The 20,553-nt window shown below is 36.5% G+C and overlaps 1 protein-coding gene across 2 annotated transcripts in view; it reads right to left on the bottom strand.

The window, feature by feature from the left end:
* Window positions 1-20,553, bottom strand: part of ROBO1 (roundabout guidance receptor 1) — a 1,158,618-nt gene that overhangs the window by 130,617 nt on the left and 1,007,448 nt on the right. For both annotated transcript variants that reach the window (XM_082690172.1, XM_082690173.1), the window contains one exon: window positions 12,269-12,426. In XM_082690172.1, coding sequence (XP_082546298.1) covers window positions 12,269-12,426 — 158 coding nt within the window. The remainder of the gene's footprint in view (window positions 1-12,268; window positions 12,427-20,553) is intronic.

The raw sequence follows: 20,553 nt of genomic DNA on the forward strand, positions 1-20,553 counted from the left end.
CTATTAGTAGACCCAATAAATTAACCTGAAATTCTTATTACGGGCTTTGTCATCTGACTATGTGTGTTCATTTCATAGAGTTATAACACTTCTGGTTAGTATACTATATTCATAATTACGTTGAATTACGAGGTACAACTTTAGTTGACTCAAAATGTCTGAGCTACTACTTTCTGGAAGGTCTACTCTGACCGAAGGATCATGGACATTAAACAGAGGCATACACCCACATCAGGTTTCAGCCCAGTGGAATCTAGGAGTTGGCCGATTACCATATGGAAGGTGGCTTGGCCAGATCTGGTTAAGTACTCCCTATGTCTTCTCACATTGTTTTGGTTGAAACCAACATTTGGGTGGGATTAGATTTTAGAAAAATACTTAAAACTATTTTTAAGGAAACCCGTTCGGGGGGAAAAAAAATCAGAAAGCCAGAATCATCTCAAGAGATTTAAAAGAAGACTGACAAATGGCCCGAAACACAAAACAGGATAAAACATCAACATTGTTCAAGATTACTCTGATTTTTCACATATGTTAGGACTTGTACTCATAGGGACGTTCATTACATTACTTAGAGGAAACCTGAAAATTTTATAGTGTATTGTTTCCTGTTTCCTGAACCAAAGACTATTTGTTGAAGTAGAAAATACATTATCTGAAAGTCTTCAGCCTCTGCTACAGTAACTCTGCATCCAACCTACTAGAGCCCTCCCTGAATAAGGTTGCATATACGTATGAGGACTTTATTAGGAATTACAACAAGGTGTCTCAAGGGACTGAGATGAAAATGGGTAAATGGACTATACATTGCAGAGCCCCCAAAGGTAGATGCCATTAAGAAGGGGATTCATATTTGATGTGCACTTAAAAACTGATCAAAACAAGGTACAGCATGGTTTAATATGTGAAAATAATAACTGAAAATCAAGACGTAAGTACTTAGAATAACACATTACAATTGAGGCTATCATGGATAGTCCTCAAAACAACTTTCATTGCTCTGGTTTGATTCTCATAATAATCCTAATGAGTAATCAGGGAAGATGTTATTATCTTAATAGTGTCAATAATTAAAGGACCTGGCCAAGGTCTAGTTGTTAGTGCAGCTTCTAAAAGGAGCTTCAAGGGTAACCTGGCTGGCTGAGTTGGTAGAGCATGCAACTCTTCATCTCAGGGTCGTGAGTTCAAGCACCACACTGGGTTGAGAGCCTACTTTAAATTAAATTAAAATTTTAAAAAAGAAAACCTGAGACAGAAGGGACCTCCCCAAGATGGCCATAGGTTAGGCTTAACTTACTATTTAAATTGTTGCTATTTAATTGTTTTCTTTTTTGAATAAGATGCAGAGGCAACCACAATCACTTAAGACGGACTGGGATACATTCTTAATAACATTCTTGATGAAGCCAAAACATATTCAGAATTATTAATCAAAATGACACAAGGCCATGTTTGTGCCCAATGGATATATAAGCTGAGGTGGTTGCTAAACCCTACATACTGAAAATACTACTTTCAGTACTTACCAAGATAGGAAACACAGAACTTGAGACACAAAACAAGTGGCAAAATTATATGAAATGAATCCAAGACAACACTTTACCTGTGGATTTTGTGTTAGGACTTGTCTTAGTCAAATGTAAGTGCTATTTAAGAAGAGTTGATCAAGTCTAATCTGTCATGGGAAAAATCAGAACAGGAAGAAATCTGGTGTTGAGAGGTCTGGCTCTTACTCCTGACTCAGAAGACAGATTCATTAAGAGACTTGGGGCCAGTCACATTCCCTCACTTCCCCTTTCTTCTTAAAAATAAAGGAGTTTGCTATTCACAATCTCTCAAGTCAGCTCCATCTGTAAAATTCTGTGAGTATCCATAAGTCCCACTTACAGAAATATATTTACTCACAGAACTAACTTGCATAGCATCTCTTCCTTCACATACTGTTAAGTTCATGGAAACCATGATTTAGAAAAAAGAAATAGTGTGGATGATACCTCCTTTTAATTTTATAGGGGAATAAGAAAATACATACATAAAGTACATACGGATATAAAATCAAGCATGTTCAGATGAGCAACTTATCGGCTCTAGGTATGTTGGGAAACATGATTCTGATTTATATTTCATTTATTTAATTTTTTCCCAAGAAATATATAATGAACTCCTACCATAAGACCAACCCAGAGAATATAGCTGACTCTCAAGGATTCCTATGAATATTAGAGGAGTAACTTACAAATCATGACTTCTAACAGATTAAAAGAAGAGGACTTAGTAAAAGGCAAAGGTCAGGATAGCAGGGAGATACATCTAGAGCAGATGTGCAGAGTGGGGTTTTGCAGAACATTCGTCTGTAGAAGTTGCCTTTAAGTTGGAACCTGAAAGGGGCGCCTGGGTGGCTCAGTGGGTTAAGCCACTGCCTTCGGCTCAGGTCATGATCTCAGGGTCCTGGGATCGAGTCCCACATCGGGCTCTCTGCTCAGCAGGGAGCCTGCTTCCTTCTCTCTCTCTCTGCCTGCCTCTCAGTGTACTTGTAATTTCTCTCTGTCAAATAAATAAATAAATAAAATCTTTAAAAAAAAAAAAAGTTGGAACCTGAAAAATGAGTGAGTTACACAAAGAGGATATAGAGGTCAGGACATTCCAGGCAGGGAAGAGCATATGCAAAGACTCTCAACATCTGTTCCTTCAAGCCCTTGGTATCCAAGTTTTTAAATACATCTCTAACACATATATAATGAAAAACTAGGGCAATAACCACATGTTCACCAGAATTGTGTTTATAATCATACTGTCATCTAAACTAATTCGTATGCTAGAACTGAGAATGTCTTCGCTTATCACAATTCTATCAGGAGAGAGCTTAGACTTCACAAGTGGGTCTGAAATGCTTGGCTTTCTTTTCTCTAGTTTCAGTGTCCAAACATGAGTATATGTATAACTATTTAAATAGAATTACGAGTTTCGGGAAAGATTCAGGATGTTCCTTGGGAAGATAAACCAGCCTTGCTCAACCGGCATACCTGATCTGAATCACAGCATTTCTCAATTCTCCTGAGAATTGTACATAACTAGATGCATGGAAGAAAAGTCAATTTGTTACACACAGTGAATGCCTTTAGGGCATTAGGGCTTAAATTCTCTTGTGGAATCCCCTGCTGATCATTGCATTTCACATTAAAGATGTACAGAGGACTCAAACTTGTTTCTTAGTATTAGTATTTGTCTAAATTCTTTACTCATGTTTCTCACCTAAACTGAATACTCTTGGTGATTCTGTAGAAAATGGAGTTTTCTTACAGTGTTGAATCAGGCAGAAATCAGATAGAAATTTAGATGAGACATAAATATTACATCTCTTTTTATATATATTTATATTTTTGTTTGTTTATTCAGGAAAGTTAAAATTGCTATGGCCCAAACAGTTCCTGATATTCCTTTTCTGTAGAGTTTTTGATAACTAAATATACCCAGAGTTCAAGAGGTATACCAATAATAGTAATAACCAGAATGTCCATTACTAATATAGAGAGGGAGTATGTCACCATCTACAATGACATTTAAGATGTATTTTCTCACTGAATTCCCACAACACAACCAACATAGGTATGATTAGACAATTCAGGTCACAGGTGGAAACAATGACATTTATAGAGATCAAATGTCTGTAAGATCACGCACTTGATACGTGTCAAAACCCAAAGTTATAATGTGGTCCTCATAATACAAAAGACCACGTTTTATTCTACTAATCTACTCTATTTCTCTGGTTAAGTGTGAAATTTAAGACAGTAGAATAGCGCATAAATTTACTTTTGAACTCATTTCTTCCTTCTTCAGTACCACGTTTCACATTATAGATTTATACTGATGTAACTCAGATTTAAATCATGAATAACCTTTTTATGTCTAAAAATATATAAAATATGCAATATGCATGACTCTCTATGTAAGATGGACAGGGAAAAAAATCTAGTTGACTCTACTTGTTTCCTCTGACCTCCACACAATAGAACTACGTATTTATTTTGCAGGAGCACAAATTTAACTTCTCAGGGAAAGGGGGTTCAATGACATCAGCTGCATTAAGTCTGCTGATTTCCTCTAGGGGAGGAGAGGGAAAAGGAAGTGAGCAGACATGGAACAATAAAAGAAATCGGAAGACCAGAGGAAGGCACTAATCGGAGGAAGGGAGGAGGGAGCAGATGGCTTAAGAAGGAGACATGTGGGAATTGGGGGGAAAGGAAGTAATTGGCAAGGCGAGGCTGAATGCCAAATTCGTGAAGGATCTGGAGGACACTGGGGATTTGGATGGGATGTGAGTCAGCTGCTTTTCACCAAAATATCACACCAACGAGGGAAATCAAAGAAACCTACCAAGACACACAGGAAGCAGAAAAGGACTAGCAAAAGAACTGATGACATACTGCATTCTAATAACTACCTCTCAGCATGGGATTGGGAAGGGCTAAACAATTTTTTCAATGTATAACTGATTTTTCTCCTAACTTCATTCATGATTTTCAAATCCTTAACTGGTTTATGAAAGAAATGATGCAGGTTAAGACCCTTCTATTTGTTTTTTAACTATTTTTTACTTACCTTATACACATGTGATTTTTCATTCATATGTAAATCAATTCCTTTAAGCAATCTAGGCTTAGAGTGACCAATTGTCTGGTTTTCCCAAGACTAGGGTTTTTTAAAGTAAATACCAGGACAATCCCCAGCAAGCCAGCATGGGTGGCCATCCCATCTAAGTCACCTTAAGAAAAATTCATTAATACATTTGTTCATTGTGTTAAAATACATTGATGCTGTAATTTTTCTAAGAAGAATGAAAAAATCTGATTATAATTATGTGATAATTATATCTATAATAGTAGATATACCTACTATAACATAACTGTATCTACAATTTCAGGTAGATGAAATTGACAGTAAAATGGTTTCAAGTTTGACTATGGCTTTGATGGAAACAATTTATAATAAAACTATTTCTCCATCATCTGAATTATTTTTTCAGTTAAGTAAAAAATACCTTTTTAAGACATACAGACTATTTATAGCATGCTACTATAGCATATAGAACAGGTAGGAAGAAAAATTAAAAAGTCGGGATGCCTGGGTGGCTCAGTTGGTTAAGCGGCTGCCTTCGGCTCGGGTCATGATCCCAGCGTCCTGGGATCGAGTCCCACATCGGGCTCCTTGCTCAGCAGGGAGCCTGCTTCTCCCTCTGCCTCTGCCTGCCATTCTGTCTGCCTGTGCTCGCTCTCTCCCCCTCTCTCTCTCACTGATAAATAAATAAAATCTTTAAAAAAAAATTAAAAAGTCAAGGCACAGCTTATCACAAAGAATAACATGTCATTAAAAAATATTTAAGTCACAAAGCCACATACAAAGAGAATGGGAAAAGCATGTTTTATTCATCTGTAAATTTTAGCTCAAAAGTTAAGAATTTCAGGGCGCCTGGGTGGCTCAGTGGGTTAAGCCACTGCCTTCGGCTCAGGTCATGATCTCAGGGTCCTGGGATCGAGTCCCGCATCGGGCTCTCTGCTCAGCAGGGAGCCTGCTTCCCTCTCTCTCTCTCTCTCTGCCTGCCTCTCCATCTACTTGTGATTTCTCTCTGTCAAATAAATAAATAAAATCTTTAAAAAAAAAAGTTAAGAATTTCAAACATGAAAAAATGAATGTCTTTTAAGCTTTTAACTGGTAAAATGAAATCACTCAAGATAAATGAAAGCCAAAGGTTATTATTAAGAAACTAACTCTGATATTTCAGAATTGAGTCCAGGTAGATCTCACAATCTACACTGCACTGTTTACAGTATTAGTTTTTTTTTTTTTTTAATTAATTAATTTATTTGACAGACAGAGGTCACAAGTAGGCAGAGAGACAGACAGAGAGGAGGAAGCAGGGTGCCTGCTGAGTAGAGAACATGATGCAGGCTGGATCCCAGGACCCTGAGATCATGACCTGAGCCGAAGGCAGAGGCTTTAACCCACTGAGCCACCCAGGCGCCCCTATGGTATTAGTTTTTTATTATACTTTATTGTATCTATACAAAATCACCAAGCCACTACATCAACAATATTTTCTTTAACTCAATTTCCTAATCATCATATAATTTCTTATAATCATTTAATTCTTCAGCAATAAGTTTTGAAGTGTGTACAGCTGATTATATTTGAACCTGGTTAATCTACAATTTGGGCAGTTAATCATAAAACACATTCAACTGAACAATTCACTGATTCATAATATCCTTTTTAAGATAGATCCTTCTTTCCCTAAGTGTCATATGGTAAATAGTTATGGGTCATCCTCATATCTTTTGAGATTGGGTTAGAGCCAGGAGAGAGAGATCATGCAAGAGGGGCAGTGAGGGAGAGGGGTGGTGGCAGAAGGAGAAGGAGAGAGAATCTAAAGCAGACTCCATACTGAATGCTGAGTCTGATGCGGGGCTCGATCCCACAACCCTGAGATCATGACCCTAAGAGTTGGCCACTTAAATGACTGAGCCATCCAGGTGCCCCTGGGCCAATTCTTAAATGTACCAATCCTACGTTCAAGACCACCATCATCTTCATGATGTAAACTACCTCTCCAGACCCTTATAAACATAATGTTTTATTTCAATTTTTTTCAAATATTTTATTTTTAAGTAATCTCTACACCCAACATGAGGCTGGAACTCACAACCCTGAGATCAACAGTTGGGTATTCTCTGGACAGAGCCAAACAGGCTCCCCTTAAAGATAATATTTTACAGCAGAAGCTAAAGGATATTGTTATTCTAAGTTGAAATCTACATTGATAGCAAGTCAGAGTCATTATGTGTGTGTGTGTGTATAGTGTATAGTATATAATATATATATAAGAGCCTACAGAAAATATTATTAGTGAGCAAAAGACACAGGCTCACATAATTGTTCCCCAGCCAATTCAGAGTTAATTGCTGCATTAGTGAAATTTTTAGTATTTATCTGACAAAGTTTTATCCCCCTCCCCCCCCCGGAGAAAGCACAAACACAGTCCCCCACTACTACAAATTATGCAGTCAAGTTTCCCACATTTGGGGAAATCCCATGGATCAGCACATCGAGAGTGCAATGGATAAGCCTCGTCCTGGGAAAACCACCTTTGTGATCATGGTATCTCCCCTGTCAGGGAAGTATCTGACAAAGGTTTTATCAAGATTAACTAGGTCAACATAAGCAAAGTACTTAGACTAGGGCCTGGCACATAGCAAAGTGCTATAGTAAGTGTTTACTACCATCATCATCATCGTCACCATCATCTTCTTTTAGGATAGTACTGGCAAGTATAAGTGTGCCATAAAGGAAAAAAAAAAGCTTATTCATTTAGTTTCTAAGGGAATTAGAGATAACATAGAGTATCAGGGACATGGCAGGTACTCAATACTTTTTTCCCCTAATTTTAACATTATCAATTTTTCACATTTACAAACCAATTGTGAATTTAAGCACAATATTTCCAAAGTATGTTGAAATAAAATAAATATATCACTTTTTGTAAGGTACATCCAAGGGTTCTCCATTACCCCCTCAAAAAAGTTTCAGTCCTCTGATTCATCTCTATGAGAAAATTTCATTTATTAATAACAATGGTTATGACTAATTCTCAGGCATATGAAGTAAATCTACTTAATCCAGCCTGCCAGTTAAACTACTTCTATTTCTAATTCTAAGTATAAATACTCATGTCTAGAAAAAAAATAAAAGAAAGGAAGAAAGACTAAACATCATCTAAGTCCTCCTTCAAATTATTCCAAGATATAAGTGCCAAAAGAGTTCTGAAAGAGTCTCCTGTCAAGTAGGAAAATAAGAAAATGCTATTTATATATTGCTGGTTTATAATCATCACAGATCTAAAATTTGGCTCAGAATCCAGGTCAAGGTAAAAAGAAATGACTTAAGAACATCAAAAATACAGGTGCAGCTACAATTCAATTACACATTTGCCCTTTTTTGTAGGGTGTGTCTTTGCTCTCACAGCTGGGAGAGTTGTAGTTTACATTTTCAACAAAGAAAGCTACCACATTAAAGAACTCAAGAAATTCCTATAACCAAAACTGTAGCAATAACTGTGCAATCTTTACTTGCCTTTCATAAAGATATTATGTGCCTTAATCTCCTGTTCATCTGTACTCAATACATTTGGCAAAGTACATTAACAACAGAAATGAAAACAATTATTTGAAAACAAAGCTTAGGAAAGAAGAATCACGTAAAATATCTAATAACCAATATCTCTGAAGAGACTACTTCCAGTTTGAGGGGGGAGAAAAAAAGAACTGGAAATAAATGTCAGACATTCTGTTTCTGTTTGAAATTTTTGTTTTAATTACTTAATTTTTGTCTCGCCTAAAGGAAAACAAAAGCAAAAACAAAAACAATTATGAACTAAATAAGAACAGTAATTCTGAACCCAAACTGCTGATTTTAATCTATTCATCTCCCTGTATGTATAATTTTTTTTTTTACCTCTAGTGTTTTATCAGTTTAACAGTCATAATTTATCCAAAACACACAGATGGTCTTAGAAATAATAGAAGTTTCAGATGTTACAACTTCCTAACATATGGAACACTATTGTGGATCATCATTTTGGCAGCATTTAAATGATTTTAACAACGTTAACATCTTGGCATTTTTTTGTACTCATAGGTTATTACAACTTTAAACTGTTTTGATTCCTGATTGGAGATGGTTCTTTTTTTTGACTCTACCCTACTAGTGTGTAAGATAAATAGTACCCTGCATTCACAGGAGAGCACCTTCTGGGGCAGCAAAGGATAAATGAAGACCCACTAATAAATTAAACATTATGGCAAAAACCATGACATTGCTTCAAATTCAGTATTTGATACAATAGGAAGGTCTGAGATTTATTAAAAAATCAAATTTACCATAGCAGTATTAAACTGTGAATATCACAGAAAATGCACAGATACACATATATTAAGAGTAAGTCTGAGAAATTTCAAAATGTGAGACTACAATCCCCTTTATTTTTTATCTTCTATATAAGATACAATATAAAAAGAATTGTTCATTCTCTGTGTCCAATTTCAATCTTTCCAATCTCTCCTGAACCAGGTCAGTGAGGTTTCAACCCTTCTATTCCATGGACAGTGCTCCTGGGAAGGTCATCAATGAATGACCACCAAGTTGTTCAATTCCATGGTCAATTCTCAGTCGTTCTATTATGTGATAAACCAGCTGCAACTGGCTCAGTGTTTGGCTACCCTCTGCTTTCCCTTGGTTCTCACTGCTCACTCCTAGTCTCCGCTGTTCTTCTTTCTGCCTCTCCTCCCTGAGGGCTAAACATTGGACCTCTTTTCCTTTCTACATATAATCACTCCCTTGGTGACTTCAGTCTCCTGTTTTTAAATAATATGGACACGATGATGATTTCCATATTTATCAGGACAAGCTACATTAGCCTGTGGTAAGAAATGCTCCATGACTTAATACAACAAAGATTGCTCACTCATTTGATGTGTCCATCATGGCAGACAGAGGTGTGGGGTGGAAAGTTTTGTTACCCATCACTGAGGGACCCAGGTTCTTTGAGTGTCCATGTTGTAGCTGCACTACTTGGAACAAGTGTCCCCCTTGGTTGCCACATGGTGAAGAAAGAAAGTGCTGGAGGCTCACTCACCAGTATTTAATTTATTGAATTTCGACTCACAGCCCACGAAGCTGCACCAGTCAAATTGGTCTGCCCAACAGCAAGGAAACTGGGAAGCAGAGTCTTTCATCTGCCCAGAAGGAGGGGAGGGTTGCGCAGTAATGAGTACTTGCTATGTCTACCACAACTCCATTTTTTTCTCCAGCCTCAACCTCAACTCTGAATTTCTGACTCATGTTTCCAACTGCCTGTTTGACATTTATACTTGGATATCTAATAAGAATTTCAAAATTACAATGTCCAAATCTGAGCTGCTGATACTTCCAACCCCAAATCCTCTCTTTCTACAATTAATGGCATCTCAATATTTTCAATTGCACAGACCAATCAATTAAGGTAAGCCTTGACTCTTCTCTTTATTTATAAGCCACAGCCAATCTGTTAGCAAATTCTGCTGGCTATCACTTCACAGCAGATCCAGAATTTAACCACTCCTCACTACTTCCCCTCCTAGTGCACAGAGCCAAACCACCATTTCCATCTTGTCTGGATTATTGCAAAATCTCCCAACTAGTCTCGCTGCTTAATCATTATTATCCGTCAGGGTTTTCTCAAGACAGCAGAGGATTCTGCTGAGAATCCTCTGATGCTTTCCACTTCACTCAAGGGGAAAAGCCAAACTATTTACAAGATCTATAAGGTCTTATAGTAATCCATATTTATATCTGTACCTATGTCTACATCTATATCTATATATCTATATCTACAGTCTAGTTACTTGTTTTCCCAATATTATCTCCTACCAACCTCTCCTTTGCTCAACCCCCACTGGCTACTTCCCTCCTTTAAAAAAAATGTGTTAGGTGGTCCCCATATTAAAGTCTTTAAACTTTTCTTCTGTTTACTTTTCCAGGTGCTTGTGTAGTTTCCTCCTTCAATTTTTTTCAGGTTTTTATGGGAAGCATTCTCTGGTCATCCTATTTAAAACTGAAATCCTACCCCTATCTTAATTAATCTGTCTTCTCCTTTAGTATATTTTACAGGACTGATTATAGTCTACCATATTATATATTATACTATCTATTTTGGTTTTTACCTGTACTCTCACTGAATTTAAACTTCAGAAGGGGTCTCACTGATTTCTGCTTAATGCTGCATCTCCAATGCTAAGAATTTCAGCATTCATTGGTATTAAACACAAATAGGTAATTAATCAGGAAAGATCTGAAGGAGGAAATGGGTAATAATGGTTTCAATGTGTTTGAATCACTCAGGCAGGGAAATGGAAATTACAGATAGTGGTCATTAGATGACTTAAAATATGTTTTTAAGACAAAGATATTATCTTAATTATACATAAATCTAAAAGGAATCCGTCATCACCAATAAAAGAAGCATTTGTTTCTATAGTCTCTACTCTCCTATGCTCTCAACTTCACTTCCCCAGTGTTTCCCATACAGTTCACTTTGCCATGTGACTTTTCCACACCTCTTAAAAGTACAGCCAGGTTATTCTCATTCCAATTGCTAGAATTATAAAAATCCCTTGAGACACTCATTCTAAATCAGATCACTGCAGAAAAAATGCTTGTTTTTTTTTTTTTTTTTTCTTCAAGGTCCTTAAAATCCGTCGACCATAACCTTCTTGATTTTATTTTTCACTATTTAATTCTCATGCTAATCGGCTAACTGGTTGTTCAGAAATAGTACAAATGTTTATTAGGGTTAAGTGGTCTGTATTATAACTTTGTTCTTCTACACATTTAGCAGTGACTTTTACTTAAACACGTATTCTCCTGAGTACCTCTAAATCTTGGCCAATGAATTCATAACGGACACAGAGTATGAGCAAAACAAAGAAGCTTATAGAGGGCAAGACTGTCCAATCATAGAACCAAGGAGAGTTCAGTTATTTTGGTACTTTAGCAAACACCTGACAAGATAGAAAAAGAAAGAAAAGGCAAAGAATCATACAGACTCACTGATGTCAAGAAGAAAATGCATCCTTACTCCAGATAGCATATTTCTCTACTTGTATATAACAGGAATTTGCAATCTAATAATCTTGTTACGCAATTTTATTTTGGAAGGAGATAAATCCATCCTGAACCATCATTCAGAATGAGATTTTAGTTTTTAGGAACAACAGTGAATTCTACAGAACACAAAAGCCATTTGAAAAGGAGAAAGAGAGAAGAAAAAAACAACCCACAAATGCTTAAGTGACTTAGGAGGCCTTTGGAAACATACTGTATTACCGAATTTTTAACAATTTTTACTGTAGCATATGGAGATGTGATATGCCCTGAATTATAATAACAACTAAATCATTCATAAAAGTGTCAAGTCTAAGACATTAAAGTAGAAATTACGGTTTTCTCTTCCTAATCGCCAAACGAAGCAACACGCATTTTGCTCACTCATTTTCATGCCAATACAGGGAAAATGGAAAGATGTTTATTGTAATGGAAAGAAGTGAAAATGGGAGCTAATATCACCCTTTATTAAAAAAACAAAAAAGTAAAAAAACCTGCTTCACTTTTCCCTTTTTGGTGAAGATATATACAGCTAGTTCTCTAAATGTTCCCCACTGCTGAGTTAAATACTCACAGTTATCCTTTCATCTTTGTCATCGAGCGGGGAGCCATCTTTCTTCCACGAAATGGTGGGTTCCGGATGGCCTCGTGGAGGCTGGCATTCCATCACAGCAGGCTCCCCCACAGCCACCATGACATCGGAAGGATTTTGTCTGAAGTCATCTCGTAGGACTGTGGGAACAAGATGAAATCATTATACTCGGTGTGATATAGACAGTCCTTATCTCTGAGCTCTGGCTTAAGAGACATTTATTATAATAAACTAGTAGTAATAGCCATTTCCATATACCTTGGAGAATCTATATCTACTTAGAGACATATGCAACTTGATAAAGATATCTGGCCGTAAGCATACACAGCAGGGGTAATGTGATATTCTCTATGGGCCAGTGGACAGATGTATTTTGATATTTTGTGCCATCACAGTTAGCATTTGGCATTTCTTCTCTGCCTACTGCCTACATTTTCCCATCCACATGCTAATGAATAAAACTGAACCTGCCTTTGACTTACATGACACCCTGGGGTGATGCTTTCTATTATTAAGTGAATTACACTCACCTACACACCAAAATAGACTTCCAAACATGCATTCAATTGAGAGTTACTTTAAAGATATTTCATATTAGTGCATAAAAGAATATAATCATTACAATTTAACTATGCTTATTATAGAAACTTTAGACATATTTGCAAAATGACTATATTCAAAATACTGTGTTTTTCCATTATCACTGAGTTAAGCACATGTTGGAAGGAGCCAAGGATGAGAACAGTCATGTTACCAACTATGTCACTTTCTGTCTTCTGTGTTCTGTGCTTTTAGTCATTTCATGGTAGATACTATTTCACAGAATCCTTAAACTTATTCAAGGTGAGAGATATTAACGCCATTTATGCAGTTAACCCTATATTTTACAGGAGGAAAATTTTCTTACAATGACCTTCACCAGATACCAGTGTAATATTAACATACTATAAAATAAGCAGTGTCATTCACTTTGTAACCATTGGAATAAAAGGTAGTAAATAAACCACATCTGAATTTCAAAAATAGTCCATCCAGCAAAAGTGTCCTCTGTATCTTATAAAAACATCAAGAACTCATGAATTCTTCTGCATCAGTTCGTCTTAAATCTCAACTCCATTGTATACCTGAACATAACCTTTCTTTCCCCATTTACAAAGCAGGCATGGAGATGAATACTTCCAATAGCAAAGCGAAAATTGTTCTCTTTCTCCCACTCCATTTTCTCCCACTGTGTGATAAAATGTGAACAATTTTCATACTCGTATTTAAGAAGGTACTTAAAATGTTCATTGGTATCTTACATGCACAGATTTGAAGTGATAAATGTTACTTATCTTTTGAAACCTATTGACCTGAATATTTGGTAGCAAAGTTTTGTGCTAGAATGGATATTTTTCTATCCCCAAGACACTGAAAAATATTTCCATGGATGAAGTACTACACTATTGAAAATTTATATTCAACTGTTATTTCAAAAGATGCGCTTAAATGTTGGTTTCAGAACCTCAAACAAACTTACAGGGTTACAAAATCCTGCATTTTTCTCTTCTAATTCTCTACTTTTCCTTCCTCTCTACCAACAAAGTATGTGCACACATCTGTGTAAGCTTTAACATCCACTCAAACAAAACCGTTTTTTAAATTTGCATAATGAGACAATTTGGGCACAACATGACTATGTTAACACTTGGAAAATAAGACTTCAAAGAGGAGACTCGATTCTCCTCTTTGGCAAGAATGGTAAAAGGAAAAAGAAAAGTCAATATAATCACACCACATTGTTGTAATTCTAAGTTTAATACTGTACATCATTTCTTAATATAATACATAGGAAAAAAAGTAAACCTTGTTGAACTGAAAACTCCAGCTACTGTTACCACAAAGTAAAACAGCAGGGTTTGAAGACTTTTGCTTATAAAATTACATTATGATTAGGTGTTAAGAAGATACTACAAATAAAATGTAAGGTTTATAGAAAAAGCAAATGAATAGATCTTACCAGACAGTATATGCCTTTATTGGATTACATTATTAATCTAAGAAAACACCTCTGAAAAATTTTAACAACCTTGAAACACACAAAAGGGAAATACTTTTTCAAATAAAAATAAACCATTTGTACAATTTTTCTACTTCATGAGCTTAAAACCAACTTCGTAACATTATATCTTATTTACAAATTGAGATCGTATCTCAAATAAACCAATGGATAATGAAATGTCTTTCAGAAATAGCAAAGTCTATTTCTAAGTCTAAGTCAGATAAGTCTAAGGTCTAAGTCAGATAAATCAAGTCTTTTTTTTTTTTCATTTACTATGTTATTTGGGTTTTTACAGTATATAATGAAAAGCTAACAAAATGTAATCCATTAAAGATTGTTGCTTAGATAATGCTCATGCAATTACTTTTGCAGCTGTAAAGCATAAAACTCTAGTATTGCCTATGGCTACAGGCAGCCCTGTAGAGTTATGAACTGAAGACTTCTTTCTCTATTCTATAAAAACAACTGTCTTCCTTGTACTTGTCCTGAACATTTTCTATTTATTTATTTATTTATTTATTTATTTATTTATTTGACAGAGACAGAGAGAGACAACAAGAGAGGCAACACAAGCATGGGGAGTGGGAGAGGGAGAAGCAGGCTTCTGGCCGAGCAGAGAGCCTGATACAGGACTCGATCTCAGGACCCTGGGATCATGACCTGAGCCGAAATCAGACATTTAACCAACTGAGCCACCCAGCTGCCCCTCCAATTTTCTTAAATCATGTATATATTTAAGTAATTAAAAACTGAGTTCAAATGAGTGGCAGCATTTTGGCAGAAAAAACAATGGTATCCATAAGTATTCTCCAATGCAGTTCATTTTTCTTAAAAAAAAAAAAAATTTCCTTCTCTAACAAATCAAAATGTATATTTTGATAGTATAAAAGAGTATGAATAGTATGAAATTCTAAAATCTGGAAGTAACTTTTGAAAGATTTAATATCAATTTGAAAAAGAACAAATAATACATATATAATGTATCCAAGTAGATATCACCTAAAAAGTTATTAAACAAATCACTGTTCATCCTAACATTACATTTCTTCCACACTTATGTAATGTTTTATGTTCACCGATTGGTACACAGAATTTGGCTCAACTGCTTCTCACTCTTGTTCATTCTGTTAAATTGGGGGGAAAACACACTATAAATATAAGCTTCATTGAAATTCTTTGAATTTCACTGGTTTTCTTATCTAAAAAAAAATTGACAAGATTATCCTTTGAAACAAAACAAAAAATACAATCATTGGTCTTTCTGAAAAGTGATACACCATTTTCAGTATAATTCTCAAAATAGGTAAACATATTTTCAGAAAAGAATTCTAAAATTTGGTGTTGACTTTGCAATCTATTTGGGTAATGTTGAGGAAACAGGGGGCAAAAGGGAAAAGAAGAAACTGTTTCAAGTATTATGGAGACTTTAATATTTATAACACTCCTTCGGAAGCCTGTGGGAAAATTAAGAACTGAATAATACATAAAATTATAGAACAGGAACTGGTCTTTGACAACATCTAATCCATCCCTTAAAGAGAGGCAGCGGAATCCCAAGAAACTTTGTCACTAGCTTGAGTTGTCAGGAAAAGGCCAGAAGAAAACAAAAGATATTCCCATTTCCAATACAGTGCATTTTTTTTAACATGTCAACGTTTTACTATAAAATGCCATGTACCTATCTCATCAATTATATTTCCAACAAATCCGCTCCATTATTGCAGAAGGCCTGACAGTGATTGTAGATCAGTGCACCGTAGTCTCATGACTGCCCAATTTTGGTAAGGCTCGAGTGCTCTTAGAATTAATTTTGTTCCCTAATCATGTGGTGAACATCTGTAAAATACAATGCCTTCTGCTCCATGAATCATAGAATTCCGGTTCCATTAGGGGCCTGAGAGATGGGTGATCCTAACTTTTCTTTTAGAAATCAAGTCATTGAAGGCTCCTCAGAGGGGAGAAGAACACATCACATAAATAATAACGATGATAATATGAGTGATGAAACAAGAATGCTAACAGTGGCCGACATTTATTGCACATTTGCTATGTAAGGAAGCGTACCAAATATCCATCCCTTAGTCCCCATAAGAAGGCTCTGACAACATGAATTTATTAGTTGCATTTTAAGAAGAAGTAATCTGTAAAGGTTCGGCAGCAGCACTAGAATCCAGATCTCTTCGCCACCAGGACTCCGTCTCATCAGTTTGACCACTTACCTGGTTTTACCTGAATACAAAGTTCACATTCTAACCATATTGATATCACGATATAATTAATATCCAGCCTCTTTCCAATGAAACAGAAGTTGAATAAGAAATTTCTCCTCTGAAAGTCAGCTGACTCTCTTTGAATATTTCCTACATTCTTATGGTTTCTCAGATTTTTGCCATGTTCGGAAGGTGCCCCTTCAAACTCTCAGTGGTATGTTGAGAAACAGAACTCATCATTCGGGTTTGCCTGTCGTGCTAGCTCTTCTCAGTAATTTGCTTTTACTTCAACAACAAAATGACTAAAAAAAAAACCTGTACAATAATACATGTTTTAATTAAATATAAGCATTTTAATTAGAAGTAGGTATCTTGGGAAAAAGAGAGGACAATAAAATGCACTTCTGGGATTTTCTTTTCTACTTAAAAGACTAGTCTTCAATTAAACCCTGCAGCAAAGAGTAGTAAGCTGTCAAATGGGAAAAGAAAATAATATATATATTTTTTAAAATCCCTGGGGTGCCTGGGTGGCTCAGTGGGTTAAAGCCTCTGCTTTCAGCTTGGGTCATGATCCCAGGGTCCTGGGATCGAGCCCCACGTGGGGCTCTCCTCAGCAGGGGGCTGCTTCCCCCCCCCCCCCGCCTGCTTCTCTGCCTGCTTGTGATCTCTGTCTGTCAAATAAATAAATAAAATCTTTTTTAAAAAATTCCTTTAAAAATTAGGGTATATTAGAAGAAGAACTAAAAGAGGAAGGATATTCTCAAAGATGAGAGCTCCATACATGTTCAGCCGACACGTGTGACAGAGGGAGAGAGCACAAGCAGGGGGCGCTGCAGGTAGAGGGAGAAGCAGGCTCTCTGGCTCTCCTCTCATGAGCGGGGAGCCCAAGAACGGGGCTCGATCCCAGGCCCCTGGGATCATGATCTGAGCTGAAGGCAGACGCTGAACCGACTGAGCCACCCAAGTGCCCCAAATTACTCCCTTCTAGGATACTTCTAATTCTCTAAATGTCCACCTGCATGCTGAAATAAATGTTATCTAATTCCAGAATCTGTGTCATTCTTCCATTTAACATATTTGTACTGAACACATTCTTTTTGCCTGGCATTTCTACTATAATTTTGGTATTTTCCTTCTCTAAAGTGAAGTTTTAATAAATGCTGATGCCTGTCAAGAAATAACATTAATCTTCATCTTGTCAGAAAATGACGATGTAATAGGGTTTTACTGCAAATTCTTTTATATTAAGATATATGTTTTAGGAGCTAGATAAGAAAGTCCATCATAAAGGCTTTTATAACTCCTTGCATTCCTACTTAGTAAGCTCACAGACTTACCCAGAAGAACAAAGTGTTATCTTTGTACAAATGTGTATAAAACTCTTTAACATTTATTATTTTTAAGTATTTTTAAGGATGCCCTACATCCAACATGGGACTTGAACTCACAACCCTGAGATCCAGAGTCACATGCTCTAGTGACTGCGCCAGCGGGGCACCCCAAAACACTTAACCATTTCTTAAAATAATTCCAAATTTTTAGAAACACTCCAAGAGAAAGGATGAATTTACAGGAAGATATCTTTAACCAACTGAGCCACCCAGGCGCTCCCCCCGGAAGATATCTTAACCCATTAAAGAAGAAAACTAAAATGATATCATGTAAAATAATATTCTATGAGGTATTATCTGCCTTTTACCATCATCTTCTAAAGCTAAGAAGTTTGATTTTTTAAGTGATGTAAGCAAGCGCCAATTGTGCACAAAGTCAGGGTTTAACCATAATGGTTTCCTAAGGGATACATATTCACTTTAAAATTTGGCATTGAATACATCCTATGAATGCTCTTCAATAATTATGTCATCTTCTACTTGTGCTTTTTTAGAGTATGCAACTCTATTTTTAAAACTTAAATTATGCTTCGGTTACAATTCTGGAAGAAAACATGCTGGTAAAAGCACTTATTTTCTTAACTACTAGAGCTTTGAAGATTTCACAAAACTCTTAGGCTGTACCCTAAGAAACGGTATATTTTTTTAAACAGTACATTTTTGTAAAACAAATTATACATTCTGAAGAAGTTATATAGTATGGATGGATTTCATACACTATTCAACTTCAACCAACAATGAATCCAGAACATTGCAAACATAAAAAGCTCTTACTGGAATAAAAAAAGTTAAGTAGTTTGTTCGTTTATACAACGTATGATGGAAGAACAAGCTAATATAAACAAAGATGCATTCCTCCGTGTTCTGCTGGGCCACAGGAACCGGGGCACCCCCTTCCTGGTCTTCTAAGGGTCAGGATTACTTTCAGGTTGGATCCAAGCTTAAGCCAAATTCCCACTTTGCAGAAACAGGCACACCATAATGATCCTTCCTATGAAAAGCCCTCATGGCTGCCTGCAGTCCAGGTTTCATGGTTTAATTTTTTCACTTCAGGAGCCAACAGTGATACAAGATATTTTCTAGCATTAATTCCTATGGCACTAAGTCATCAAGACAGAGGGGAAGTAAGTGTAGAATTCTAGATTGGAGTTAAATCTGTAATATGTTCCAGAGAAAGGTCTATATCAATACAGCTCAACATTTAAATAGTTAATATTCAGCAGACTTGAATCAGAGGTATCATAAATAAATGTGTGCTGCCAAAGACAGTCAGGTGACCAAAATCATGGGTTCTAGCTTATTGGTGCTTGCCTTTTACATGCTTTAAACTCAGCTAGAAATTCAGTTCATTTATGAATGAAGAAAAGACAGCATTTGTAAAACAGCATCTTATACGGCATTGTTTGCAGATGTGTTTATTTTAGCAGTTAAAAACAAAACAAAACAAAACAGAAGTAAAGAATTTCAGGATCACAACACACACGTCCTTCTGTGATGCTGTACTCCCAGTGAGTATATTTGCAAGGACTTGGTTATTTCCATACAAAACAGACAGTTTTACACTCTATCTTGTTAGAGTTCTTACGAAGGCTAATTATTTAGTGTTTGTACAGTACTTGCCATTTATATGGTGCATTACATCTGCAAAGAGGTATTACTGTTAGTCACTACGTAAGGAATTGCCAAATTTCTCAGCTGCTGTACAAATGCAGAGGAGGACAAAGGATGCCATTGATGAGGGCTTGTAAGTGCCAGAGCGAAAGTCACACTCAGGAGTAGCTTGGCAGGGTTAAAAAAACACAGACAGAATGAGGCTATCTGAGCCATGGGACCCTGACTGGGGCAAGACAGGCATGTGTTCTTTCTTTGATAAAATCCAACTCTGTATATCTAGCACCCTGCATGGAGACTGTCCTTGATCAAAGGAGTAGGCTCATATATTTATTGTCTGGCTCTTTGCATTCGAATGTCACCTCCAAGAGGACAGGGAATTTGTCTTTATCACTCTAGATATCCAGTGCCCAGAATAATGCCCAAGACATAGTGGGCATTCTGCGAATGTTTACAATAAATAGGTATTCTGTACGAAACACCAGGTTTTATACATGAAATGGTACCAAAGTTGGTATGAGTCCTACAGTCGTGATGCTCAAGGTATTGGAGAATAAACAGATAATATTCAAATAAACCCAAACAGAAATATACAACTGTGATTGTAATATTGTCTTGTGATATTATCAAGGCATGCAATACATGCAATATTATCAAGGTATGTAATATATGCCTTGAAGGGACAGGAAAGGATGCTGTATGAGGAACGTAATTTCGTTTGGAGGTGAGGGAACACTGAGGAAGTCACAGTTAAGCTGAAGCCTAAAAAGATTCTGGGGAAATGTACTGCAGGCCGAAAGAGCACAGGCTGAAGAAAAAACTCGTTATAGCCAATGAACTTGAAAAGACTCAGACCCTGTGTGATGGGGCCGGCTGGCAGCGATGCAACACGAGGTTGGCAGCGGAGCCAGGGGTCAGGTTTGCTGCACACAGCAGCCGTGATAAAGGGTCAGCTTTTATTTCAATTCCCATGGGAAGCACTTCAGTGGCTTTTAAGCAGAGCTGTCTCATGAT

This window comes from Mustela nivalis (genome assembly GCF_964662115.1).
Source record: "Mustela nivalis genome assembly, chromosome: 1".
NCBI classification, from domain to species: domain Eukaryota; kingdom Metazoa; phylum Chordata; class Mammalia; order Carnivora; family Mustelidae; genus Mustela; species Mustela nivalis.